The sequence below is a fragment of the Podarcis raffonei genome, chromosome 2 (assembly GCF_027172205.1).
Source record: "Podarcis raffonei isolate rPodRaf1 chromosome 2, rPodRaf1.pri, whole genome shotgun sequence".
NCBI classification, from domain to species: domain Eukaryota; kingdom Metazoa; phylum Chordata; class Lepidosauria; order Squamata; family Lacertidae; genus Podarcis; species Podarcis raffonei.
Window position 1 is genome coordinate 23,195,758 of NC_070603.1, and position 20,160 is coordinate 23,215,917.

The window sequence follows — 20,160 nt, forward strand, 5'->3', positions numbered from 1 at the left end:
GGATGCCTGTACAACACCCAAGTGCCTGTGCTGACTTGAAAGTCATTTTCTAAGCAAAACGTCATTTCCTACCCTTTCTCTTCTGTTCTCCTTTTCTTCCAGCTGCACTACAGTCCAGCTTCCCCCTTCTACATACATGCAAAATAGCTGTCTGAGCCAGCAACTCAAGCTACAAAGGGCTGTGCGGGTGAAGCAATGCAGTTTGCATCGGAGGCTGATCTTTCTCAGATCATTTATACAGTACATCACAGCCTGAGATCGCTCACAACTCACTTTCTGAATACTAGGTAGTATGTATGTTTGATCATCAGAACGATCAAGCTTGAATCTGAACACAAGATAAATTTTCTTTCAGCAAACAGAAATCTATTTCCCCTAAATCAGCTTCCTCATATTTATTGCTCAACGTTATTCAGACAATACTTATTTAGCAGAACCACTGCTTTGAGGATGAAAACTAAACCACTTCTCCATTCTTGTTAAAAATGCTGAAGTGCTTAGTGTTTGTGTGTCTCCCTTTAGTATGTGGTATGAAATATTCCTGTTATTAGTGGTGCCTATTTCTACAATGCTGCCCATTTGATTAACCTCACTCAATGTTCTTTTTTCTTCTTTCAGCTCATTCAAGTCTACCCAACCTGGATCACGGGGGTGGTAAGAATGTTGATCAAAAAGGTAAGTTTCTCCTTCAACTTACAGTAGTGAGATTCAAAATGCTATACTAGAATAGATGGTATGTTCAATTATATAGTGGTACCTCAGGTTACTTACACTTCAGGTTACATACGCTTCAGGTTACAGACGCCGCTAACCCAGAAATAGTACCTCGGGTTAAGAACTTTGCTTCAGGATGAGAACAGAAATCGGGCTCTGGCAGCGTGGCGGCAGCAGGAGGCCCCATTAGCTAAAGTGGTGCTTCAGGTTAAGAACAGTTTCAGGTTAAGAACAGACCTCTGGAACGAATTAAGTACTTGACCCGAGGTACCACTGTATGTTTATAAGATCAGTAAATCATCTTAGCCTTGGCGCATTGCAATAGTTCTTACTTACTTAGTGCAATAATTCTACTTTATTTCAGTTACTTATATCTCATTTAAATTGTTTTAAAAACCCACAACAAACAATATCAAAATAGAAAAGGTCATCAGGATCCTTCTCACAGGGAAGTTGGTGGTAGAATAGCCCTGTGGTGGGGGAGAAGATAGTGAAGGTCTGTGTTTCTCAACTAGACACCCCCAAAGGAGTGTATGAAGCTATTTGGGGGGAGGGGTGTTTTCAAAAACACTATAAGTACAAAATTAAAAGTCACAAAATTTCAATCCACTTGGAAATTAAAAAAAAAAAGAATTAGGAGAGCTAGGTTTGAAGGGCTGTGGGATATTTATGTTAGCTAAAAGTGGATGTGGGTTTAAAAAGGTTAAGAAACATTTGTTCTGGTGGAGGAAAATAAGGCGGACTGCCTCCCTCCCTCTCTCTCTCACCTGAAGTCCATCCCACAAGAGAGTTAATGGTATATCACTTGGGGAGAGGGGTGGAAAAGTCCAGCCTCATAAGGTCCTGAGGTCTTTCTTCACCTTTCTCTTTCCTGGAAACCTCTTTGTATCGAACACCAATCTGAGCAGAAAATATAGAATCATCTGTTCACATCTGATCTAAAGTTTTGATTAAGGATTACGGAAAAGGAGCTTGTCAAGTAGGGATTTTGTCTATGTGCTGGGTTTTACAGCTATATATTGTGACATTGCTGCTGTTAATTTGTAGCATAGGTTTCAATGTATTTTATGGTTATGTATTTCTCTCTTTTTTGCTGTAAACCACTCTCTGAGTGTGTCTGTACAAGAGCAGAATATAAGTGAATTGCTACAATTCCCTACTGCTAATACTATTCTGCCCAAGCTTTTGATAACTGGTAAAGACCTCGGGGTTGGTTATGTGATACACACAAAGATGTACATTAAAGTTCTGACACAGCAGGGATTGTTTTACTTTGGGAAATGTTGATTTGAGAGGGGGATTTGAAGTAGGGCAGGGGTCGGCAAACTTTTTCAGCAGGGGGCCAGGTCCACTGTCCCTCAGACCTTGAGGGGGGCTGGACTATATTTGGGGGGGATGAATTCCTATGCCCCACAAATAACCCAGACATGCATTTTAAATAAAATCACACATTCTACTCATGTAAAAACACCAGGCAGGCCCCACAAATAACCCAGAGGTGCATTCTAAATAAAAGGACACATTCCACTCATGTAAAAACATGCTAATTCCCAGGCCGTCCACAGGCTGGATTTAGAAGGTGATTGGGCCGGATCTGGCCCCCAGGCCTTAGTTTGCCTACCCATGAGGTAGATCAAATACACAGGGTGTTCTACCTCTCTTCTCTCCCCCCCCCCCCGGTTTACAATGTCCACTCCAACTTACTCCTGAAAGCTGATTCTCCCTCTCTGCAGTGTCTTTGCCCTTATGGAAGGGATGGAGGAAGGCTGGGTAGGGTCAGGATTGGAGTAGAGAAGCACTAGGACAGAATACGTTTGAGAATATCATTTCCCCTGCTCCAAATCCCCCCACTGCCATTTGGAATTAATGGAATTCATTGCCAGAAGACACTTAGATATCTTCCAGAGGTTATCTTATCAATTCATGGTCTAGTGAATTTGATCAGGATGTCTATATGGAAATACCGTGTTCCACAGGCACTTGATGCCACAACACAAAAACCAGCTGCTGGACAGCAGAGCAACAGTGCCCGAATGCATTTTCCAGTTCAGCACACAGCATATTCTAAGGAGTTGTTTGCTTCTTGACTTCTCATTATAGATGTACCTGACAATTTCGCTACTTGCTCAGGGTCCAAAGCTGTTGTCAGCATTTGCAGCCATCCAAACGAAACCATCATAGGTGGGAATGTGATCCTGGTGTGCTACTACTCAAAGACTGATTGGCTGCCAATTAACTACACACTTATGAGAAACCGGACTAAGGCTGTAGGCTTTGTAACAACGAACAGGACAGAAGAAAGGGCTGTGTTTAACCTCACAGTCATGTTGACCAGCGATCTGGGTGAATATAAATGTAAAGCTCAAAGATTTAATGATACCCGATACAGCCGTGGACTCAACATTACATTAAGAGGTATGTGTATTTTCTAATATCTAGAGAGTTCTGGTTTTAGGGTGTGATCTTCAAAAGTGTCAGTTGGGAATCCTCATTGTGTTCTCATCAATTATGAGCCTGCCATGCTGAGAACCTACAGCTTGTAAGAACCCAAGCGCCTGTCATGACAGGTAACATTTGCACTTGAAAAGCCAGTGCACCCAAATTCAAAAAGAAAGACCTCTGCGCGCAGGGCCAGAGTCTACATTTGCCATATGAACATCCATGGCTAAAGAGCAAACTAAAGGTTAAAAGGAAAATGCACTTAAAGGCATAAGAATGGGACACACACACAAAAACAACAACCTGGGACTAAACACCAGCAAAAACCAGGGATTGCCCAGCAGAGCTTTGAATGGAATATGGCTTGTATGAGAACAGTCATCCCTACTGACAGGCTTAAGGCTGCACCCATGGTTAAAAAGCATTGGCTTAGGCTAACTTCCTTTCTGTGAACGGCAGAGAGTTCTGCTTATGAGGAAATGGAAGTTTCTTCCCCCTTGCAGCCTCCTCACAAATCTATTCCTAGGAATTGGAGAACTATTTGTAATTGTAATCTAGAATCTATTTAGTTGCTGCTGTTGTTTCATTTTACTTAAAAATGCATCCCATTTGGACAGGAACCTCATCCATGTTTACCTAACATCCATCTGATTATATTTCTCCCAGTGGCAGAAGAGAAAAAGAATAAAAACTTGGTAGCATACATTGTGCCTCCCTTGCTTCTGCTGCTGTTGCTGCTAGCAGTAAGTGCAGCAATTGCACTGCTGATTCTTCCTTGGTGTAAAGCAAGTAAGTATGACTCTGCTTTACCTATATGAGGATCCCTTTTTGTTGTTTTTTAGACTTTAATTTCTGATATCACACTACTGGCCATCAGTCTATCTGCCTACAACACATTTAACAGTCCTGTGCAGATTTTTCTATTAGGAAATGTTTAAATGTTATAATTAAAGTTTAGTTTTCTTTCCTGTTTTGATTCAGTAACCAACGTTCCAAAATTTGTGATGTGTTCTTGACCCATTTTTGACCTGAGGCAATTTTGAACACATGCCAAAGTGCCCAGTGACCTCTCTGCTTTAGCTACCGTCACTGCAAGAGTGCAAAAAATAATGAACTGCACAAATAAGCTTGAAATGTTAAGTTCATTAATCTTATTTGAGAGGTTAATTCAGGGGTAGGCAACCTAAGGCTCGTGGGCTGGATGCGGCCCAGTTGCTCTCTCAATCTGGCCTGCGGACGGTCTGGGAATCAGCATGTTTTTACATGAGTGGAATGTATCCTTTTATTTAAAATGAATCTCTGGGTTATTTGTGGAGCCTGCTTGGTGTTTTTAGATGAGTAGAATGTGTCCTTTTATTTAAAAAGCATCTCTGGGATCTAGGTAAGAGGCCTTTCTCTTGGTCCCATCACCCTTGGAGACACGTTGGCAAGGATACAAGAGAGGGCTTTCTCAGCGTGCTGCTGAGGTATTGGGGGGGGGGGTATTGGCTTGTTTTTATTTTGAATATATATTTTTTGGTTATATATATATATATATATATATATATATATATATTCTGATTTTGTTCTGTGAACCACCCTGAGACCTCCGGGTATAAATTCAATCAAATCAACTCCCTTCCAAGGGAGGCTAGGCTGAACCCTTCCCTGGCAAGACGAAACGTATTTCTGTCCAGAAAATTCATGGCGCTCCTAAACCTTCTGCGAGTCGTGTACCCTAGCACATGGTACACACAAAGATTAGCTTGAGGTTTGAGGGAACAAGCGCTACGCATTTGGTTTTACACTCACAAAGATGAAAAGTAAAAAAAACCATGCAGATTTATTCTGGTGTGCTGACTGTACTGGCAAACTAATTCACAACGAAGCATTCGATAATGAGAGAGCAATCTTTCCTTACCTTGAGTAGCGCTGGTGTGGCGACATCTTTGTGCTTGGACAGAAACATTATCAGCTTTTCCTCCTGATAAAAGTGCTTGAGCATCTGACAGACAGCTTTCACAATGTCACTCAGAACCACACGGCGATTTTGAAACCAAGCCTAGGTTGAATTAACTTCCCTGACCTTTCCTTACTTTTCTTTCACCCCAGATCGCATCTGCACTCCATGTTGTTAACTTCGCCTTGAAACGTGTTCTAGGCCAAACAAGAGGCGGCGACATTCAATAAGCTTCTTTTTGCCACTGTGGCAATGTGAACTGGGGCCTAGTCATTCTGGTCTCTGTGCGCCTAATCCTATTCATAAAGGCCTGTAGAAAAATCGGGGTTTAGCAACCTGGTAGCTACCTCTCTGGTCCGCCAAGATGCCAAAATTAATCTCGTAAAGCATCGCTTGATTTTTCCGTCTAGGCCCGGGATTTTACCCCTGTTCCTTACTTAGAACAGACCCCCTGAAGTTATAGACACGACTAACTTCGGCTCATTCATTTCAGTGGGTCTTCTCTGACTCGAATGTCATTGGAGATAACCCGCCGTCAGTCAAGAGTAGACAACATGGAGCTAGATGGGCCAATGGCCTGACATGGGATGAGGCAGTTTCCTATGTTCCTATGGGTGTGTCCTAGAGAAAGCCTTGAGACTTGTAAAGATAAGTGTCAAGGGCTGCATTGACAGCCAAGGTCTGAGGTTCCTCACCCATGTATGTAAAGTATGTAGCACATTTGTTTGATTGCTAAGTTGAAATGGTTCCTGTATTTAATGCAAGCGCAGGGAACCTTTTGTTGTAGGCCTCATCCCTTGAGGGAAACCTGTCAGGGTGGCATGCTGGCAGTGGGCAGGGCCTTTGGAGATCGGGCTTATTATCTCTTACTGCCACCCACTTTTCCTCTCTCTACATCTCCCTTTCCACCACCCATCTTTCTCCTCCTTGTATTAGGGGAGGGACAACCTTGGCAAGAACATGCAACCTTCAGAGGGCTTTCTCCCAATTCATCCTTCAATTGCTCAGTCCGTTTCAGCCCATGCGCATTATTTTGTCCATGTCTCTCTGGGCTCCCCCAACTGCATTAAATTTGACCCAAATTCGTCACCCGTGACCTAGAGCCAAGAGAAGAGGATGCACTTCACAGGGGAAAGCAAGGCCTTGCTTATCAGAAACACATTTTAACCCTATCACTGTATTTTGCTTTTATTTCACAGGAAAACATAGTACAGGCAGCAAACCAGCTGTTGCCTTTTCAGCCCGTCGCCCAAGCAGTGACAACGGTGATGTTTATGATACTGGTAAAGACCGAGCAATTCCATACCCTCCCAACATTTCCCCTGTGAAAATGGGGACATCCCATTCTGTAATGATAATTTTACTATTTATACCCCACACATCTGACTGGGTTGACCCAGCCACTCGGGAAACCAAGACAAAGTATTCTATTGAAATAAACAAGATTTGGTTCTAGGAATTCTGACTCTATATGGCAAGGGGAATGAATATTTTACAAATCCTTTGTTGTAACATCGCCACAGGGGGTAGGGGGGTGGAAACACACAAAAAATATTTTAGGTACATGTTTTAAAGGACATTATAGTTCATACGGAAGCAGCACATTATATACTGCCTTGAGACCCTGCAGTGTGTAGAATGACATGTGCCAATGGGCCAAACCGTATAGCCAATTGACTATCAGGAGTTTGTGCAAAGAGCTTTAAAAGCTGGCTGAGAAGAGAGAATAGAAAATAGGACTGAAAGAGTTGCAATAGGCCTAATGCTGAAATCATAAGGCTCAAGAACAGGAGAGCCTGAAGATTTATGTAGACTTGTACCTCCCTGTGTTCCAAAGCCTCAAGGTAGATATTTTATGAGGGGCATTCATGGCAACTACAGGTACCTTTTCTCATATACATGGAACATATTTCTGAAAAGAGCTAAGAATAAGGAACTCTTTCATGTGAAGAAGTAAATGCAAAGAATCGACAAACCCAAACTCTAATAACTTTTTCCTGAAAAGGGATATACAGAGGTGCCTCGCAAGACGAAAGTAATTCGTTCTGCGAGTCTCTTCGTCTTGCGGGTTTTTGTCTTGCGAAGCACGGCTATTAACGGTACTTAGCGGCTTTAAGAAAAAGGAAACAAACTCGCAAGAACTCGCAAGACGTTTTCGTCTTGCGAAGCAAGCCCATAGGGAAATTCGTCTTGCGAAGCGACTCACGAAACGGAAAACTCTTTCGTCTTACGAGTTTTTCGTCTTGCGAGGCATTCGTCTTGCGAGGTACCACTGTATAGAAAAGCAATTTTAGCACTTCCAGGAGTACAAAATATGCCCAGTTTCATTCCTATCAATCATTAAAACCTCATCCTGAGAATCATGCAATTGAGAACTGTATTTAGTATTTCCCTGTATCTTAACAGAGATTTAATTTCAGTTTTGTTAAATAGTCCTATCACATTCCTGACCTTTCAAGACCATGGATTTAAGGATGAAGAACATAATTTCTGATTTGAGGCAGAACATATAAAAAATTGAACTGTTTTTGCAGGCCAGAAATGCCAGTTAACTCATCTTTTCACTTATTCTTTCTTGCATTCTATTCAGTATATGAAGAAAATGCGTATTGCAATGTGAAACATAAAACCAAGGAGGAAGACAACAGAAATGGTAAAGTCTATCTTGAATTCCCTAAATAAAGCAATGCTAGATTGAATACAGGTTTGCCCTCCTGAGTTGGACAATCCTACTAAAAGCAAACTATATTAGGTTATGTGCACTAGTGAGTTATACTAAACAAAGAAAGAAGTGAAAAAGAACTACCAGCATGCAGCTCATGCGCATTATGATTAAAAATAATGTCCAAACTCAACCAATATGAGAAAATTTTCAAAACTCCACGAACTTTCATTTCAAAAACAAAAAAATTAAAAGGACGAAACATTTAGTTTTGTTTGCAACCTTTAAGAAATGATGATATATTGAAACAGAAATAGCCCCCACCATGCAATATTAGTGGTACTGAAAATATTTATTTAGCTTCATTTCAGTTTTGAAACCAGTTTTATGATTCATTACTGCTTACAACTATGTTAGTGAGTACAGAAATATATATATGATTTTTTGGAATTACCCCAAAATACCTTACCTCGAAGTAGTAATAGAGAACCTATGCCCTCTAGATGTTGCTGGACTAACTACCACCACCCCTGATTTCTAGCAATGCTGGCTGTGGCTAATGAGATTTGTAGTTCAACATCTGGAGGGCCACAGGTTCCCCATCCCTGTCCTAAATAAGCAGTCTAAGGCTGTAGTCTTATGCTGTAAATATCCTATTTAACTCAATGGAATTTACTTCCTAGGAGAGAAAGAATTGAGCTGAGATATTTTTTAATTAACATGGTACAGTACTCCAGATTTGTACTCAATGCATCCTTTGCTACTTTACGGTGAGTTCTCGGCTTGTTACAAACAGGCTGGGCTACTGTGACATTGAGGAACATTCATATTCTTGCACTTCATGTTTGCATGTGGAGAGCTTTACTTTATAGTAAAGTAGTTATAGTTATAATTTGTGGGTTGCCTTCTGATTTTCTTCTGCTTTTAATCTGTATTTCAACTGATTGTTTGATCTTATGTTTTAATGTATTATATATTTTATGTTAGCCACCCTGAGCCCGGTCTTGGCCAGGGAGGGCACAATATAAATAAAAAAAATATGATGTTGTTGTTGTTGTTACACAGCTGTTATCTTGCGAGGGATTGCAGCCTTATTATAATGATTGCTGCAAACTGCTATCTCACAAGATGCTGTGCTCTGTTTACAACGAGTTCTTAAGGAATTCTGGCCCTACTGAAAAAGAAACATTTTACATAGAAGAAATGCAGCATTTATAAATAGGCATTGCCCCCACAAATAGGTAGGAGAAAATTCACATAAAAATGTATTTTAGACACATATTACAAATAACTTTACAGCTCATATTATAGTAAAAATGTCTTTTAAAAATGCAAACACTTGAAGATACAAGTTGCTATCCACAACTGACACCAAAATTAGCAGAGAATGCACATGGCAAGTACTATTGGATTGCACCCTACATTTTGCAAGTTTAGGTGGGAAGATATGGAAGGTCCCCCACTGAAACCTGGAACTATGCTCCTTCCCTGAATTACCACATTAATGTGACGCTACCTGTAATAGTTATGGAACGGCAGGATATACCAACATGGAAACTGATATGTCTAAGGTTATGTACACATTATGCCTTTAAAGCATATTCAAAGCACTTTTGCTCCCTCAAACAGTTCTGGGCACTGCAATTTGTTAAGGGTTGCTGAGAATGGAAATGCTGGAAGAGGTAAACTACAGTGCCCAGAATTACTTGATGTAATATAATAATAATAATAATTTATTATTTATACCCCGCCCATCTGGCTGAGTTTCCCCAGCCACTCTGGGTGGCTCCCAATTGAGTGTTAAAAACAATACAGCATTAAATGTTAAAAACTTCCCTAAACAATATGTAAATATTGTGCTTCAAATATAAAGTGTGCACACAGCCTTTTTTTAAAAAGTTAAGTTCATTTCTTATTTATTCTAGTGATCCTTGGTGGGGATAGTACTGTGCAGTATGCAGAAGTTGTCATCCGAAGATAAAAAGGTACAGTTCCTTCCTCGTTATTCACAAGCAACTGGGATTTTTTCCAGATTCTCCGATTATCTCCATTTTGATCATGTTTCTGACTGTAGTGGGTAGGCACAAATCTTTAATTTACTTACTATTTGTCATGTGTTAAAGATAGTACCCTCTTTTTCTCTTAAATGCTAGATAGCCAATTCAGCCAATGTAATGTCCAAAGTTTGGTTCAGACAAAAGCAAGACTTGGTCTCATTTTGTCATCGTTGTTGTCCCCAACACTCTACTTCCTTCTATATTACAGACCACCAGAACCAAGCTATGGTTTACAAATGTGGTTTGGAGGACATGCACAAACCATAATTTGGATGCAAAAGAGAGGGATTCAGAACATGTAATGGGAGGAAGAAGCTTATAAAACTGAAGCTCAAGTATTATATCCAAAAATAGTTTCTAGTGATTTGCAACGCCTTGGGGAAAAAATATGGGGTGTAGGAAGGAACCACAAACCAAAAGGCATACTACTCTGAGAGTGCAAAAACAGCAGCGAAACCTTCATTTTTTCAATAATCCTTTCATATAATATATATATTGCATTCAATTTTTTTTTGCAGTCACTGCCTTACTCCCCGCCACTCCACCTAATCTCTTAAGAATTGTTTTTCATATATTGATTAGATTACCCAACCAGCAGGAAGCTGCCAATTGTTCATCTAAACTTGACTGTTTCCCAGTAGCTTTAGAATATTCATCAACGAAGCCCATGTCCCTGTATGTTTGTCTTTACAGGACTGTAGTTTGATACCAGGTGTCTCAAGATACTACAGCCAAGATGACACAGCAGATCTAGAACCTTTCCTTTACCTTTTGACAAGTTCAATATTATGTGCTTGCCCCTGCTACATGTCTCCAACCTGATGTTCAGCATTTATTCATACTGACACAGCAGCAATCAAGGAAGTGGAAAACCACCACCTCACTTCATTGGTTCCAAGTCTCCCCCCCTGCCCCATTCAATTACAATGGAGAATTATTTTGCATATGAACCTGGGACACTTGAGCTAATGTATATTCCAGTTTATGGGAATGCCATTTATATATGCTTATGTTGGAAATGGAAGCAGAATTAATTTGGCTTACAAGCTTAGGATGGGTCCATGTTCAGATGACAGTTGCTCCTCTGCACACAAGTCATCCATGCCTATTTCTACTATATAAAAATACAAATTTATTGATCAACAGTGCACTAATTCCTTTTAGATGAAGATGTTGCTATGTTGTGATAAAATTAAGATCTCCTTGGGTCTGGAAGGCTCCAAACTGTTAGTTATCAAAGGATCGTTATATCTTTGCTTGCCCTCTGCTTCTTAGATAATGTTTTGTAATGTTACTATGAACTGAAAACTGTGGCTTTCCATTTGCATGGTTTTGCCTCACCTTATCGCATGATGCAAGAGCGCCCCCTAGCAAACAGAACAATGTATCAGAAAAAGAAGTCCGTTTTCCTGGCTTTTGTTAGCTACAACCAGGGGAAAAATCCATTCAAGTCAGGAAGGAGAGAATCTGTCTTTATTGTAAGCTCAGATGTTTTTAGCTGCTGAAATGTACTTGGTTAAGAAGTCCTTTAATCGGGATATATGCATCATTTCTTTCATTGTGGTGTCTCTGTTCCTTAGCTGGACCACACCATTCTCTAGTGTGGTATCACTGACAAGGATTGTGAAGAGGATACTCATTTCATCATACCTGCAAACAAAAAAACAAGCCTGTGGAACTGGTGCTCTTGTTGTATTCAGTAGCAGTATGACAAATTTATATTGGAGGAAGCACATTGAAAGAATCCGCTAGGCATTCTGTACTTTAAAAACCAGCACTTTCCAGGAGTTTGCGGTTTTGAAAAATAACTTACAGAAATATTGCTATAAGGCATTCACTTCTCCTTGGAGGGAAAAGGGTTTGTTTACTAATTGACCTGTTGAAAAGATTTTCAGGATTCAATGTTGCCATTGTTAACCCAAGATCAATTTCACGGGAAGTGAGTCACTCAGTACTGGAGCAGATGAAGGTAATGTAGAGGTGCAGTTTGCCCACTGAGTCTAAGACAAGACGATGAGGGGCAAACTGCACAGGGCCCCTTCTTTCCCAGCCACCATTTACTATCCTGTTCATCTCCCAGAGGCCACCACCCTGCTATCCCTGTACTTTTAAGGATACAACAGAGAGCATGAACAGCCTTGGTATTCCCATATCTTGCTTTCCCAACCTGAGAACAGAAATAGAAGTCTATACCAATTTGTGAGCCAGTGTAGGAGCCACAAAACAGTTTAGGGCTATAGCATGTTGGTGAGAGAAGGGCTGCGGAAGTGTGAGGATCCACTGCAAAAGTATTTGCAATGCTAAGATAATAAAAAATAGAATTTCTCAAAAGCAGTTCAGGTATTTTTTTTAAAGGCAAGCAAGACAGTGTACTGAGTATATTGTAACAAATGATTATTAAAACATGGCAGTGAGTCAACCTTGGTCACCCTGTTGAAGGACCTCCACTAGGGTTGCCATATTTCAAAAAGTGAAAATCTGGACCCAAAGGTTGTTGAGCTTCTTTGGCTAAAAATGATGTTTTGAGCTAATATTAATGAAATTCGTCAAAATTTCTGCCCAGACACTGTTTACAAGGGCAGAAAACTGACTATGTCAGGGAAATTCCGGACATATGGCAACCCTAATCTCTGCAGAGAGTGGGACATTGGGAGCATAGGCGCCGACTCCATGGGGCTTGAGGGGGCCCGAGCCCCCTCAAAAATTCGTTTGGGGGGGCTCCGCCCCCCCAATAATCTCCGGCGCCCCTCCAGCAGAGCGCCATCGCCGCCCCTCCCCCAGCCCAAAATGCACAGGGGGGGCGGGCTGCATGCCTCCTGCCCTCCCTCCCGAGCAAAAGCTCCACCCAATTTCCTTTGGAGCTGATTAATAGGCGCAGCACGCTCTCCCCTATTCGCTCACGAGGAGGCGGCGCCACTTTATTTGCATATTCATGAGCTTATTTATTATTCATGAGCTTTCCCGGGCCCCCCCAATATTTTTTATAAGTCCGCGTCGCTGATTGGGAGCGGGACCTTGCTCCTGCTCTTTAATCTCTCTTCAGCTTTTGATACCATTGGCCATGGTATCCTACTGGCTCTGGGGAATGGGAACTGGGGGTGCTGTGTTACTGTTGTTCTGGTCCTACCTCTGGGCAGAGTCCAGAGAGCAGCATTGGAAGAGTGCTTTTTGGCTGCCTAATGGTTACATTATGGGGTGCTGCAGAGTACTCTCTTATCGCTAATGCTACTTAATAGCTATAAGAAGCTGCTGGGAGTGGTCATTAGAAGTTTTGGGGAAGGGAGCGATCAGCACTATTTCTCCATAACATCTGAATCAGGAGAGGTTATGTGGTCTCTGGACCAGTGCCTGGATTTTATATCACAGCTTTACCCCCGCCATTGGGCAAAATATTACTGCATTGCAGGGGGTTGGAATGGATGATCCTTGTGGTCTCTTCCAGCTCTACAGCTCTACGATCCCATGTTTCTTACTTTGCGAAAAGCTGCTCCAGTGACGACTGCACGGTTTCGAGATATCCAGGCCAAACAGAAATCCCATTTTCTAACAATTCATTGAACAATCCCTTGCACACCTATGAGAAGGAAACACTGTCAGTGATTGGAATGTTAAACTGGAAAACAAACGTAGCTTTTTAATTATAATAAATTAATTGACAGCATTAATGATGTAAAAACATTCACGATACATTCTGGAGGAGAAAGCCAAAAAAGAAATTACCTAATGCCAACAATTTAACCTTGGTTCATTTACCTCAAATATATTTGACATTTCCTTGTTTTTGGCAATAGAAATTAACTTAGGAACCGATGAAAATATTTTTCCTCTTTATTTTGTATACAGTTACTTTGCTTCCTAAGCAATTAATGCTAATCCCTAGGATTATCAGCTCTGTGAAGTTTATCCCCAGTACAACTCCTGCAAGAAAGTAATAACTAGGGACAAGATTTATACGTGCCTAAGCAAGTGACTCTGAGAACCTGCACATTTGTGCAATCCTACTTAAGTAATCCATTGGTTGGCCAAACAAGGCCAGTGCCTTTCATAGCAGCTAGGACAAAAAGATTGGATGTAGCATTTGAGCCAAATGAACTGAAGCTGTGCTTATCTACATTAAAATTCCTGCATTAGAATAAAATAAGCATACCTACTTTCATAGCTTACCTGCCTCAGCTCTATTGTAGGGCCTCTTCCCACATCCAAAGCTACTTTGATTGGCGTCAAACATGGGTGAAGTTTAAGTACCTGAAATACAAAACAGTAAAAGAGATACACAGCCATGAAACAGTCCCAGGACTATACAAATCACTGGTAGTATGTAATGTTCATGGAGAAATGGAGCCCAAGCCAGGGAATTAACGTTGCCAATTAAGCCTAAGAAAAAGAATGGAAATGTTTACATTCTCAGGACTGCATGCTTCCCCTGCCCTTCCTGTATGGCAAGAATGAGGAGCTTGGCTGCTTGACCAGTTTGTTGTGTTGTCTGAACTTATAAACTGGTTAACATTAGCGATGGCTGCTTACAACTTCTAACAATTGAAGTAGGCTTGCTTAAACTAACCTTAGTTGAGTTCAGCTACAGTTCTGGCTGCAGATAACACATCAAGCTGCACTTAATCAAAGGCAAAAACAAACTTTCTGAACTCAGTAGCATTTGAGCCCGGTGCTTGCTGCTGTTCATTCACTTGGCACTGGAATATGCTTTATAATGGTGAGTGAATATGGGCAATATCAACTTTTATAGAAAATTCAATACCCTAAACACATAATACAATATGCTAGGTCACAATCCAACACAAGAATAACACCCATTAGTTTTCATCTGTGTAGGAGTGACCCAAGTGTTTTAGTTATAGGCTGCCACAGTGTATATTAATTTTTCAACCTCCTAGCTGGCCTGCATATGCATTAAGAGGAAGATCACCTTTCTCTGCAGAGCTTTCTTCCTTGCTGAAGCATTTTCAGCCAACTGCATACCATCACAGAGATATGCTAACACTCCACAGTCCAGATTGCCACTCACAGACAAGATATGAGGAACAACATTCTTCCTCCCATCTCGACCCTGAAGGAGAAACAAAAATGTGCATTTGGCAATCTTTAAAACCCAGGAATACATTCTACAATAAGAAAGATGTAAAGAAGCAGATTATCTCCCATTCATTTGACATGCTGACTCAATAAAAAATGAGTTCACAGTGATGGTGGGGGAGAAGGGGAAAGATAGGTTAAAAAGTGTTTCTTAAAGAGCTGGAATGTGTGATGAGCAGAGAAAAAGTGTCTACATATTTCATTTGCTCATTTCCAATGAAAGAAACATGCCACTCAGCACCTGCTACCCTCCTGCTTGCCACCTTCATGATAATTCTGCACTTAGTGACTTCGAATTGGGGAATTGCTTCTACTTCGAGTTTTGTTGCTCATTTATAGTCTTGAAACTGTCCCCCAGGCAAAGTTTTTATCCCATCTGCTTCACTTGAATGTATATTAGTTAAGCTGTGCATATTGTAAACCACTTTGGTTGCCCTTGTTTGGGGCTGAAAAGCTGCCTAGAAATGCTCTTAAAATAAAATAAATTTAATAAAACTTACATGTAAACTGGATTCTTTTCCTGTATACATTTGTAGCAGTTCATTATCCCCTAGATTGCTCAGAGTTTCTATGACTTCCTTTCCCCAAGGAAAGTTATAATAGAGATTGCTTCTTCTTCTTCCTTCTTCATCATGATGATCACTACTGGTGAAGCTGGACGGGCTTATTGCAAACTACAGAAAAGTAACAGTGGGATCTATGAATGTACAGATGACATTTATGCTAACTACATTGTGTTTTTTCCTGGTCTAAACAGAAGCATATGCATTAATGCTTAACCTTATTCTCTAGTTAGCTGTCTTTTCACTCTGACAGGAAGTGGCATGTCTGTATATCGGCTGTCTCTCAAGGACAAACGAGACACACATTTAATGCACAACAACCAGTAGCCACTATGCTGGGGTCACCAATGTGACCCCCACGAGTGCACCCACACCATTCCTTCCTGGGCAATACAGCGTCCCTATCTTTGACGAAATTATGCATGAAATAAGCAATCCATTATAGCCAATAGAATAGGTGTTGCCCACCACAATTTCTCTAGTTTGCAAAAGTGCTCTCAAGTCATAAACAGGCTGATGACCCCTGCCCTGGGGGAATTATTAGAACTGTAGCAGGGAGCAAGGGAGAAAATTAGCCCTTTCCTCCCCTGCCTAAATCCTGGCAAAAACTGCTTCTTTGGCACAGTGCAGGTTCCACAACCTACTCCAATGCAATGAATTTAGGCATGCTTTGCCACAGATGGAGTGTATATCAGTGGAGACAGGGTGTGGAGTAAAAGAAATATGGGGAAATTTCAGCTGTAATTTCCTGGGGGGACAGCATGTGTGAGGGTGAGAACTTGGCTGATAATTCAAAGTACAGGAGACTAATGCCAACGGAGGTCAGAGGTGACAAGAGTACTACCCTAACATTAGTGGGAAGAAACCATACACAGACTGTGAAAGACAATGTAGCCAGCTGAAGTATAAAACGCCAACTAGGATTGCAGCAGCAACGCCTTACATTCCTTTTGCTGGACTATACGTTTTGTTTGGAAAGCTTGCAAATAATTCTACGTTAGTTGCCAGTCCAGAATAATTTTTAGTAAGTCACATGCTTGCATATAAAGGTAAAGGTACCCCTGCCCGTACGGGCCAGTCTTGACAGACTCTAGGGTTGTGCGCCCATCTCACTCAAGAGGCCGGGGGCCAGCGCTGTCCAGAGACACTTCCGGTTCATGTGGCCAGCGTGACATCGCTGCTCTGGCGAGCCAGAGCCGCACACGGAAACGCCGTTTACCTTCCCGCTAGTAAGCGGTCCCTATTTATCTACTTGCACTCAAAGGTGCTTTCGAACTGCTAGGTTGGCAGGCGCTGGGACCGAGCAACGGGAGCGCACCCCGCCACGGGGATTCGAACCGCCGACCTTTCGATCGGCAAGCCCTAGGCGCTGAGGCTTTTACCCACAGCGCCACCCACGTCCCTTGTATGCTTGCATATAGTTGGATCTAATTTTTAGTAACTGCGGGAGGCAGAACTACTTGCAAGTCTAATTGAGGATCTCGTTGGCTTCCTATATTTTAAATTAAGCAAATGATTACTTGAGTGCTAAAAGTGGGTTTGTTCATCATTATTTTATATTGAGGGCAATGACCTACAGCCTTTTAACCTCCTTCAGCAGCCTCCTTAGGGCATATAAAAACAGTGGCAGACAATTCACTCTCTTTGTACCTTAAAAGCTTATAATGCAAGTACTATACTGAATACCTTTCTCCACCACTGGAGACGCTGACGTAACCAGTAGTCCAGCCACTGTCCAGCAGTTCTAGCAGAGCTGTACCACACTAGGGAAGTCATCGTGCTTTCACCTGTTCTTTAAACAACAGCAGGAGGCCAGCAAATTAACACTTTAAAACACAAATGGAAGAGATTATTTTTCTTCCAGAAATAGAACAGCCATGCAGATATAGCGTCTGTGGCCAAATATTCTACTGAAGCCTATTTAGGAACGTAAACTACAGTACCTCATGTAATTCTCGTTTTCATTATTTCTTAATGGATGGAAACATACTCCTATCTGAGCAACCCCAAAAGGCAATCTCTTGTTGACCAGTTCCAGGCACTCAATGTATTGCTGTAAGGCACCTATCAATAAATAAATAATAAAAAGGCTTCAGCATTCATAGGAAGTGTTAACAGCTCCTATATGTTAATCTGTTTTATAATGGAGATGGTTGGACAGTGTTCTCGAAGCTACCAGCATGAGTTTGACCAAACTGCGGGAGGCAGTGGAAGACAGGAGTGCCTGGCATGCTCTGGTCCACGGGGTCACGAAGAGTCGGACACGACTAAGCGACTAAACAACAACAACAACGGCATTCTGGAAAGAGAGAGAGAGAGAGAGCCATACCGTGAAGGAGGCTGTCCCGCAGCACCCCAGACGCCTCCAGCATCTTCCTCAGAGAGGCCAGCACCTGCTCTTTGCTTAGCTGGTCATTCTCCAACATTTCCCGAACGCCTCTGGGGCGCAGCGCAAGGAGAGCCTCGGCGGGCGGCCCTTGGCCCGCGAGGGGAGAGCGGCAGAGCGGGCCATCCACCCCCAGCACCTGCTCCCTGGACGTGACCACGGACTCCCACCACCGGGCGGCGAGGTTCTTCCTCAGCTCGACCCCCAGAGGCCCCAAGCCCGGCTGCTCCCCGCTCAGGTGAGAGTCCCAGGTGAGCTTCTGGGGACCTTCGGCTCCTCGCAGGAAGCGCCTCCTCCGACACAAGCCCAGGAGCGCTTCGGGAAAGCCGCGGGGCTCCTCGTCGGCGCTGCCGGGGGATGAAGACACAGGGCCCGCAGAGCCGCTCAGGAAACGCCCCGGCGGCTGCCCCCCGCGCTCTCCTGTCAGGAGCCTCTCTCCCTCCGGCCACCCGCGTCGGACGGGCTTTTGGACCCTGCGGAGACCGCAGCACCGCGCTCCGCCACCGGTGCTGAAGAAGGAAACGAAGCGGCGGGATAACATGTCTCTTAAGCGCGGCGGCGCTCTGCTGGCCCCGCCCCTTTTTAAAAAAAGAAACAACAGGCGAGCCGCGTAGCGCTTGCGCTGCTTCTCAGACCCCGTGGGTTGGAACGCAGAGGCGGGTGTATAGAGACGTAACTTCCTAGACGCAACCACTGGGCTGGTTTCCGGTTTCAGAGGGGGAGGGGGGTTTCCCGCTCCTGTGTGGCCTGTAGGGAGAATAAGGTTTTGGTTTTTTTCCTATTATAATCTTACCTCAGAGTGTCAGAATATGTTTGGGAAGAGCCAATCCCCACATAAGCAATGAAATTCTTCTCTCTGCCTAACCTACCTCACAAGGTTGTTGTGTGTGGGTTTTTTAAAAAAATATTAAAGATTTTCTTGGTTTACAAAGGTACATGCCTTGTCTTTTTTTCAGGTTGTACAGCCTTTCTTACAAATCAGCTACCTTTTTTGTGAGGCTTGTGTGTTGAGTACAGTATAAGATTGGGGAAGAGGGGGGGAAGGAGGGGGGAAAGGCTTATATTATTTTGTATAGTGTAAATGTGGGGTTTTGTGTCAGCGTCAACTGGGTTGGTTCTCTTTCTATACGTTTATTACATTTCCTTGTTACTGAGGTATTGGGGGGCAGGGTGTGGTTGGTTGTCTGTGCTTGGCTGCAGCCAGGTCAGGTAAACCAGATTAATTTGTATGCTGTCAGGATTCTTGGTTTTTTATTTTTATTAAGTTTTCAAATTATACATTTCAAACATTTTACATCTGTAAAAATAGAGGTAGTTGGCTTTTGCTGGCCAACTCCCCAGGGGACTGAGTCCTCTAAAGTTTATGATTGGTCAGAGATGAATGGATGGGGGCCAGATCCAGTGGAAAGTACAGTGGTACCTCCGGAACGGATACCGTTCGCAACATGAAAAGAGTGCAACCCGCAGCGACGCGTCCGCGCACGCATGGGTTGCAATTTGCCGCTTCTGCACATGTGCGTGATGTCATTTTGCGCGTCTGCGCATGCGCAAGCGGGGAAACCCAGAAGTAACCCTTTCCGGTACTTCTGGGTTGCTGCGGGACATAAGCTGAAAGAATGTAACATGAAGCAAACGTAACATGAGGTATGACTGTAAGGCAAATCTTTATTTTTCTGTTGCAACAGAGTCCCCTCCCTCCTAGCAAGGAGGCAAGAGAAACATAGAACAATGGTGTGCAAAGCTCCTATAAAGACTTTTGAAATTGCCCGCCCTGTAGCCCAAGACCACCACCCCAAAACATCATAAATACATCACAGGAGGCGGGTCTCGGGCAGAAAATTGAGTGTTGCTTCTCTCCTGTCTGCCAGGATACCTGAAAATGCCTTACTTGTTTGCATTTTCTATGTAGGGCCATTCCTTGAAGATGGTAAATACCTAGTTCCTTAATCTCTTACACATATTGATAGTTTTCTCAGCTTATCAGATACTTGCCAGACAGTATTTGCAGGGAGGTGTAAGCCCCTACAATCCAAAGACAATTGGAAAGCTTTTCCCATTTCCTTCCTCCTTGCAGAGAAATATTTGAGGTCAATTTGGGAGAGCCAAAATGGCTTCAGAATTGATCTCCTGTACTATTTCAGACACATGGTTTATATACTTATGTATGTGTGTTTGCATTGTATATTTATGAGCATTTATCCTATATTTGAGACCTTAGAATTCATATACCACATAATAGCATATATTCAGTGACCTCCCTCCTTCCATGGTTCATTTTATTTGCCTAACATTCCTGCATATTTTACTGT

General features: G+C 42.5%; 2 protein-coding genes across 4 annotated transcripts; one reads left to right on the plus strand and one right to left on the minus strand.

The window, feature by feature from the left end:
- Positions 1–457: 457 nt before the first annotated feature.
- LOC128407231 (allergin-1-like) lies at positions 458–11,489 on the plus strand. 2 transcript variants are annotated; one of them, XM_053375324.1, is made up of 8 exons: positions 458–528; positions 619–675; positions 2,815–3,129; positions 3,820–3,942; positions 6,292–6,375; positions 7,683–7,745; positions 9,680–9,739; positions 10,505–11,489. In XM_053375324.1, the coding sequence occupies exons 1-7, from the start codon at positions 486–488 to the stop codon at positions 9,733–9,735; spliced, it is 741 nt and encodes a 246-aa protein (XP_053231299.1). In that variant the 5' UTR covers positions 458–485; the 3' UTR covers positions 9,736–9,739; positions 10,505–11,489. The 2 variants fall into 2 exon arrangements, with proteins under 2 accessions (XP_053231299.1, XP_053231300.1); XM_053375325.1 differs by lacking the exon at positions 3,820–3,942.
- On the minus strand, positions 11,263–18,501 carry POLG2 (DNA polymerase gamma 2, accessory subunit). Of its 2 annotated transcripts, none has more exons than XR_008328741.1 (8): positions 17,795–18,501; positions 17,409–17,529; positions 17,152–17,257; positions 15,403–15,576; positions 14,736–14,876; positions 13,963–14,056; positions 13,285–13,385; positions 11,263–11,461 (listed from the first exon to the last, which is right to left on the minus strand). XR_008328741.1 is itself a non-coding variant. In XM_053375319.1 (8 exons), the coding sequence occupies exons 1-8, from the start codon at positions 18,390–18,392 to the stop codon at positions 11,296–11,298; spliced, it is 1,488 nt and encodes a 495-aa protein (XP_053231294.1). In that variant the 5' UTR covers positions 18,393–18,499; the 3' UTR covers positions 11,263–11,295. The 2 variants fall into 2 exon arrangements, 1 of the variants encoding a protein (XP_053231294.1); XM_053375319.1 differs by having other exon boundaries at positions 13,976–14,056; positions 17,795–18,499.
- Between the last annotated feature and the right edge of the window lie 1,659 nt (positions 18,502–20,160).

Excerpts from the sequence above, each read along its gene's own strand:
- LOC128407231 (XM_053375324.1), top strand. The coding sequence starts at position 486 with ATGCTGAAGTGCTTAGTGTTTGTGTGTCTCCCTTTAGTATGTG. Across the intron at positions 529-618 it reads GTGTCTCCCTTTAGTATGTG|CTCATTCAAGTCTACCCAAC; the intron begins GTATGAAATATT and ends TTCTTCTTTCAG. Across the intron at positions 7,746-9,679 it reads GGAGGAAGACAACAGAAATG|TGATCCTTGGTGGGGATAGT; the intron begins GTAAAGTCTATC and ends TATTTATTCTAG.
- POLG2 (XM_053375319.1), bottom strand. The coding sequence starts at position 18,392 with ATGTTATCCCGCCGCTTCGTTTCCTTCTTCAGCACCGGTGGCGGAGCG. Across the intron at positions 13,386-13,975 it reads CTACAATAGAGCTGAGGCAG|GTGTGCAAGGGATTGTTCAA; the intron begins GTAAGCTATGAA and ends TCCTTCTCATAG. Across the intron at positions 11,462-13,284 it reads CTGGAGCAGCTTTTCGCAAA|GTATGATGAAATGAGTATCC; the intron begins GTAAGAAACATG and ends TTTTGTTTGCAG.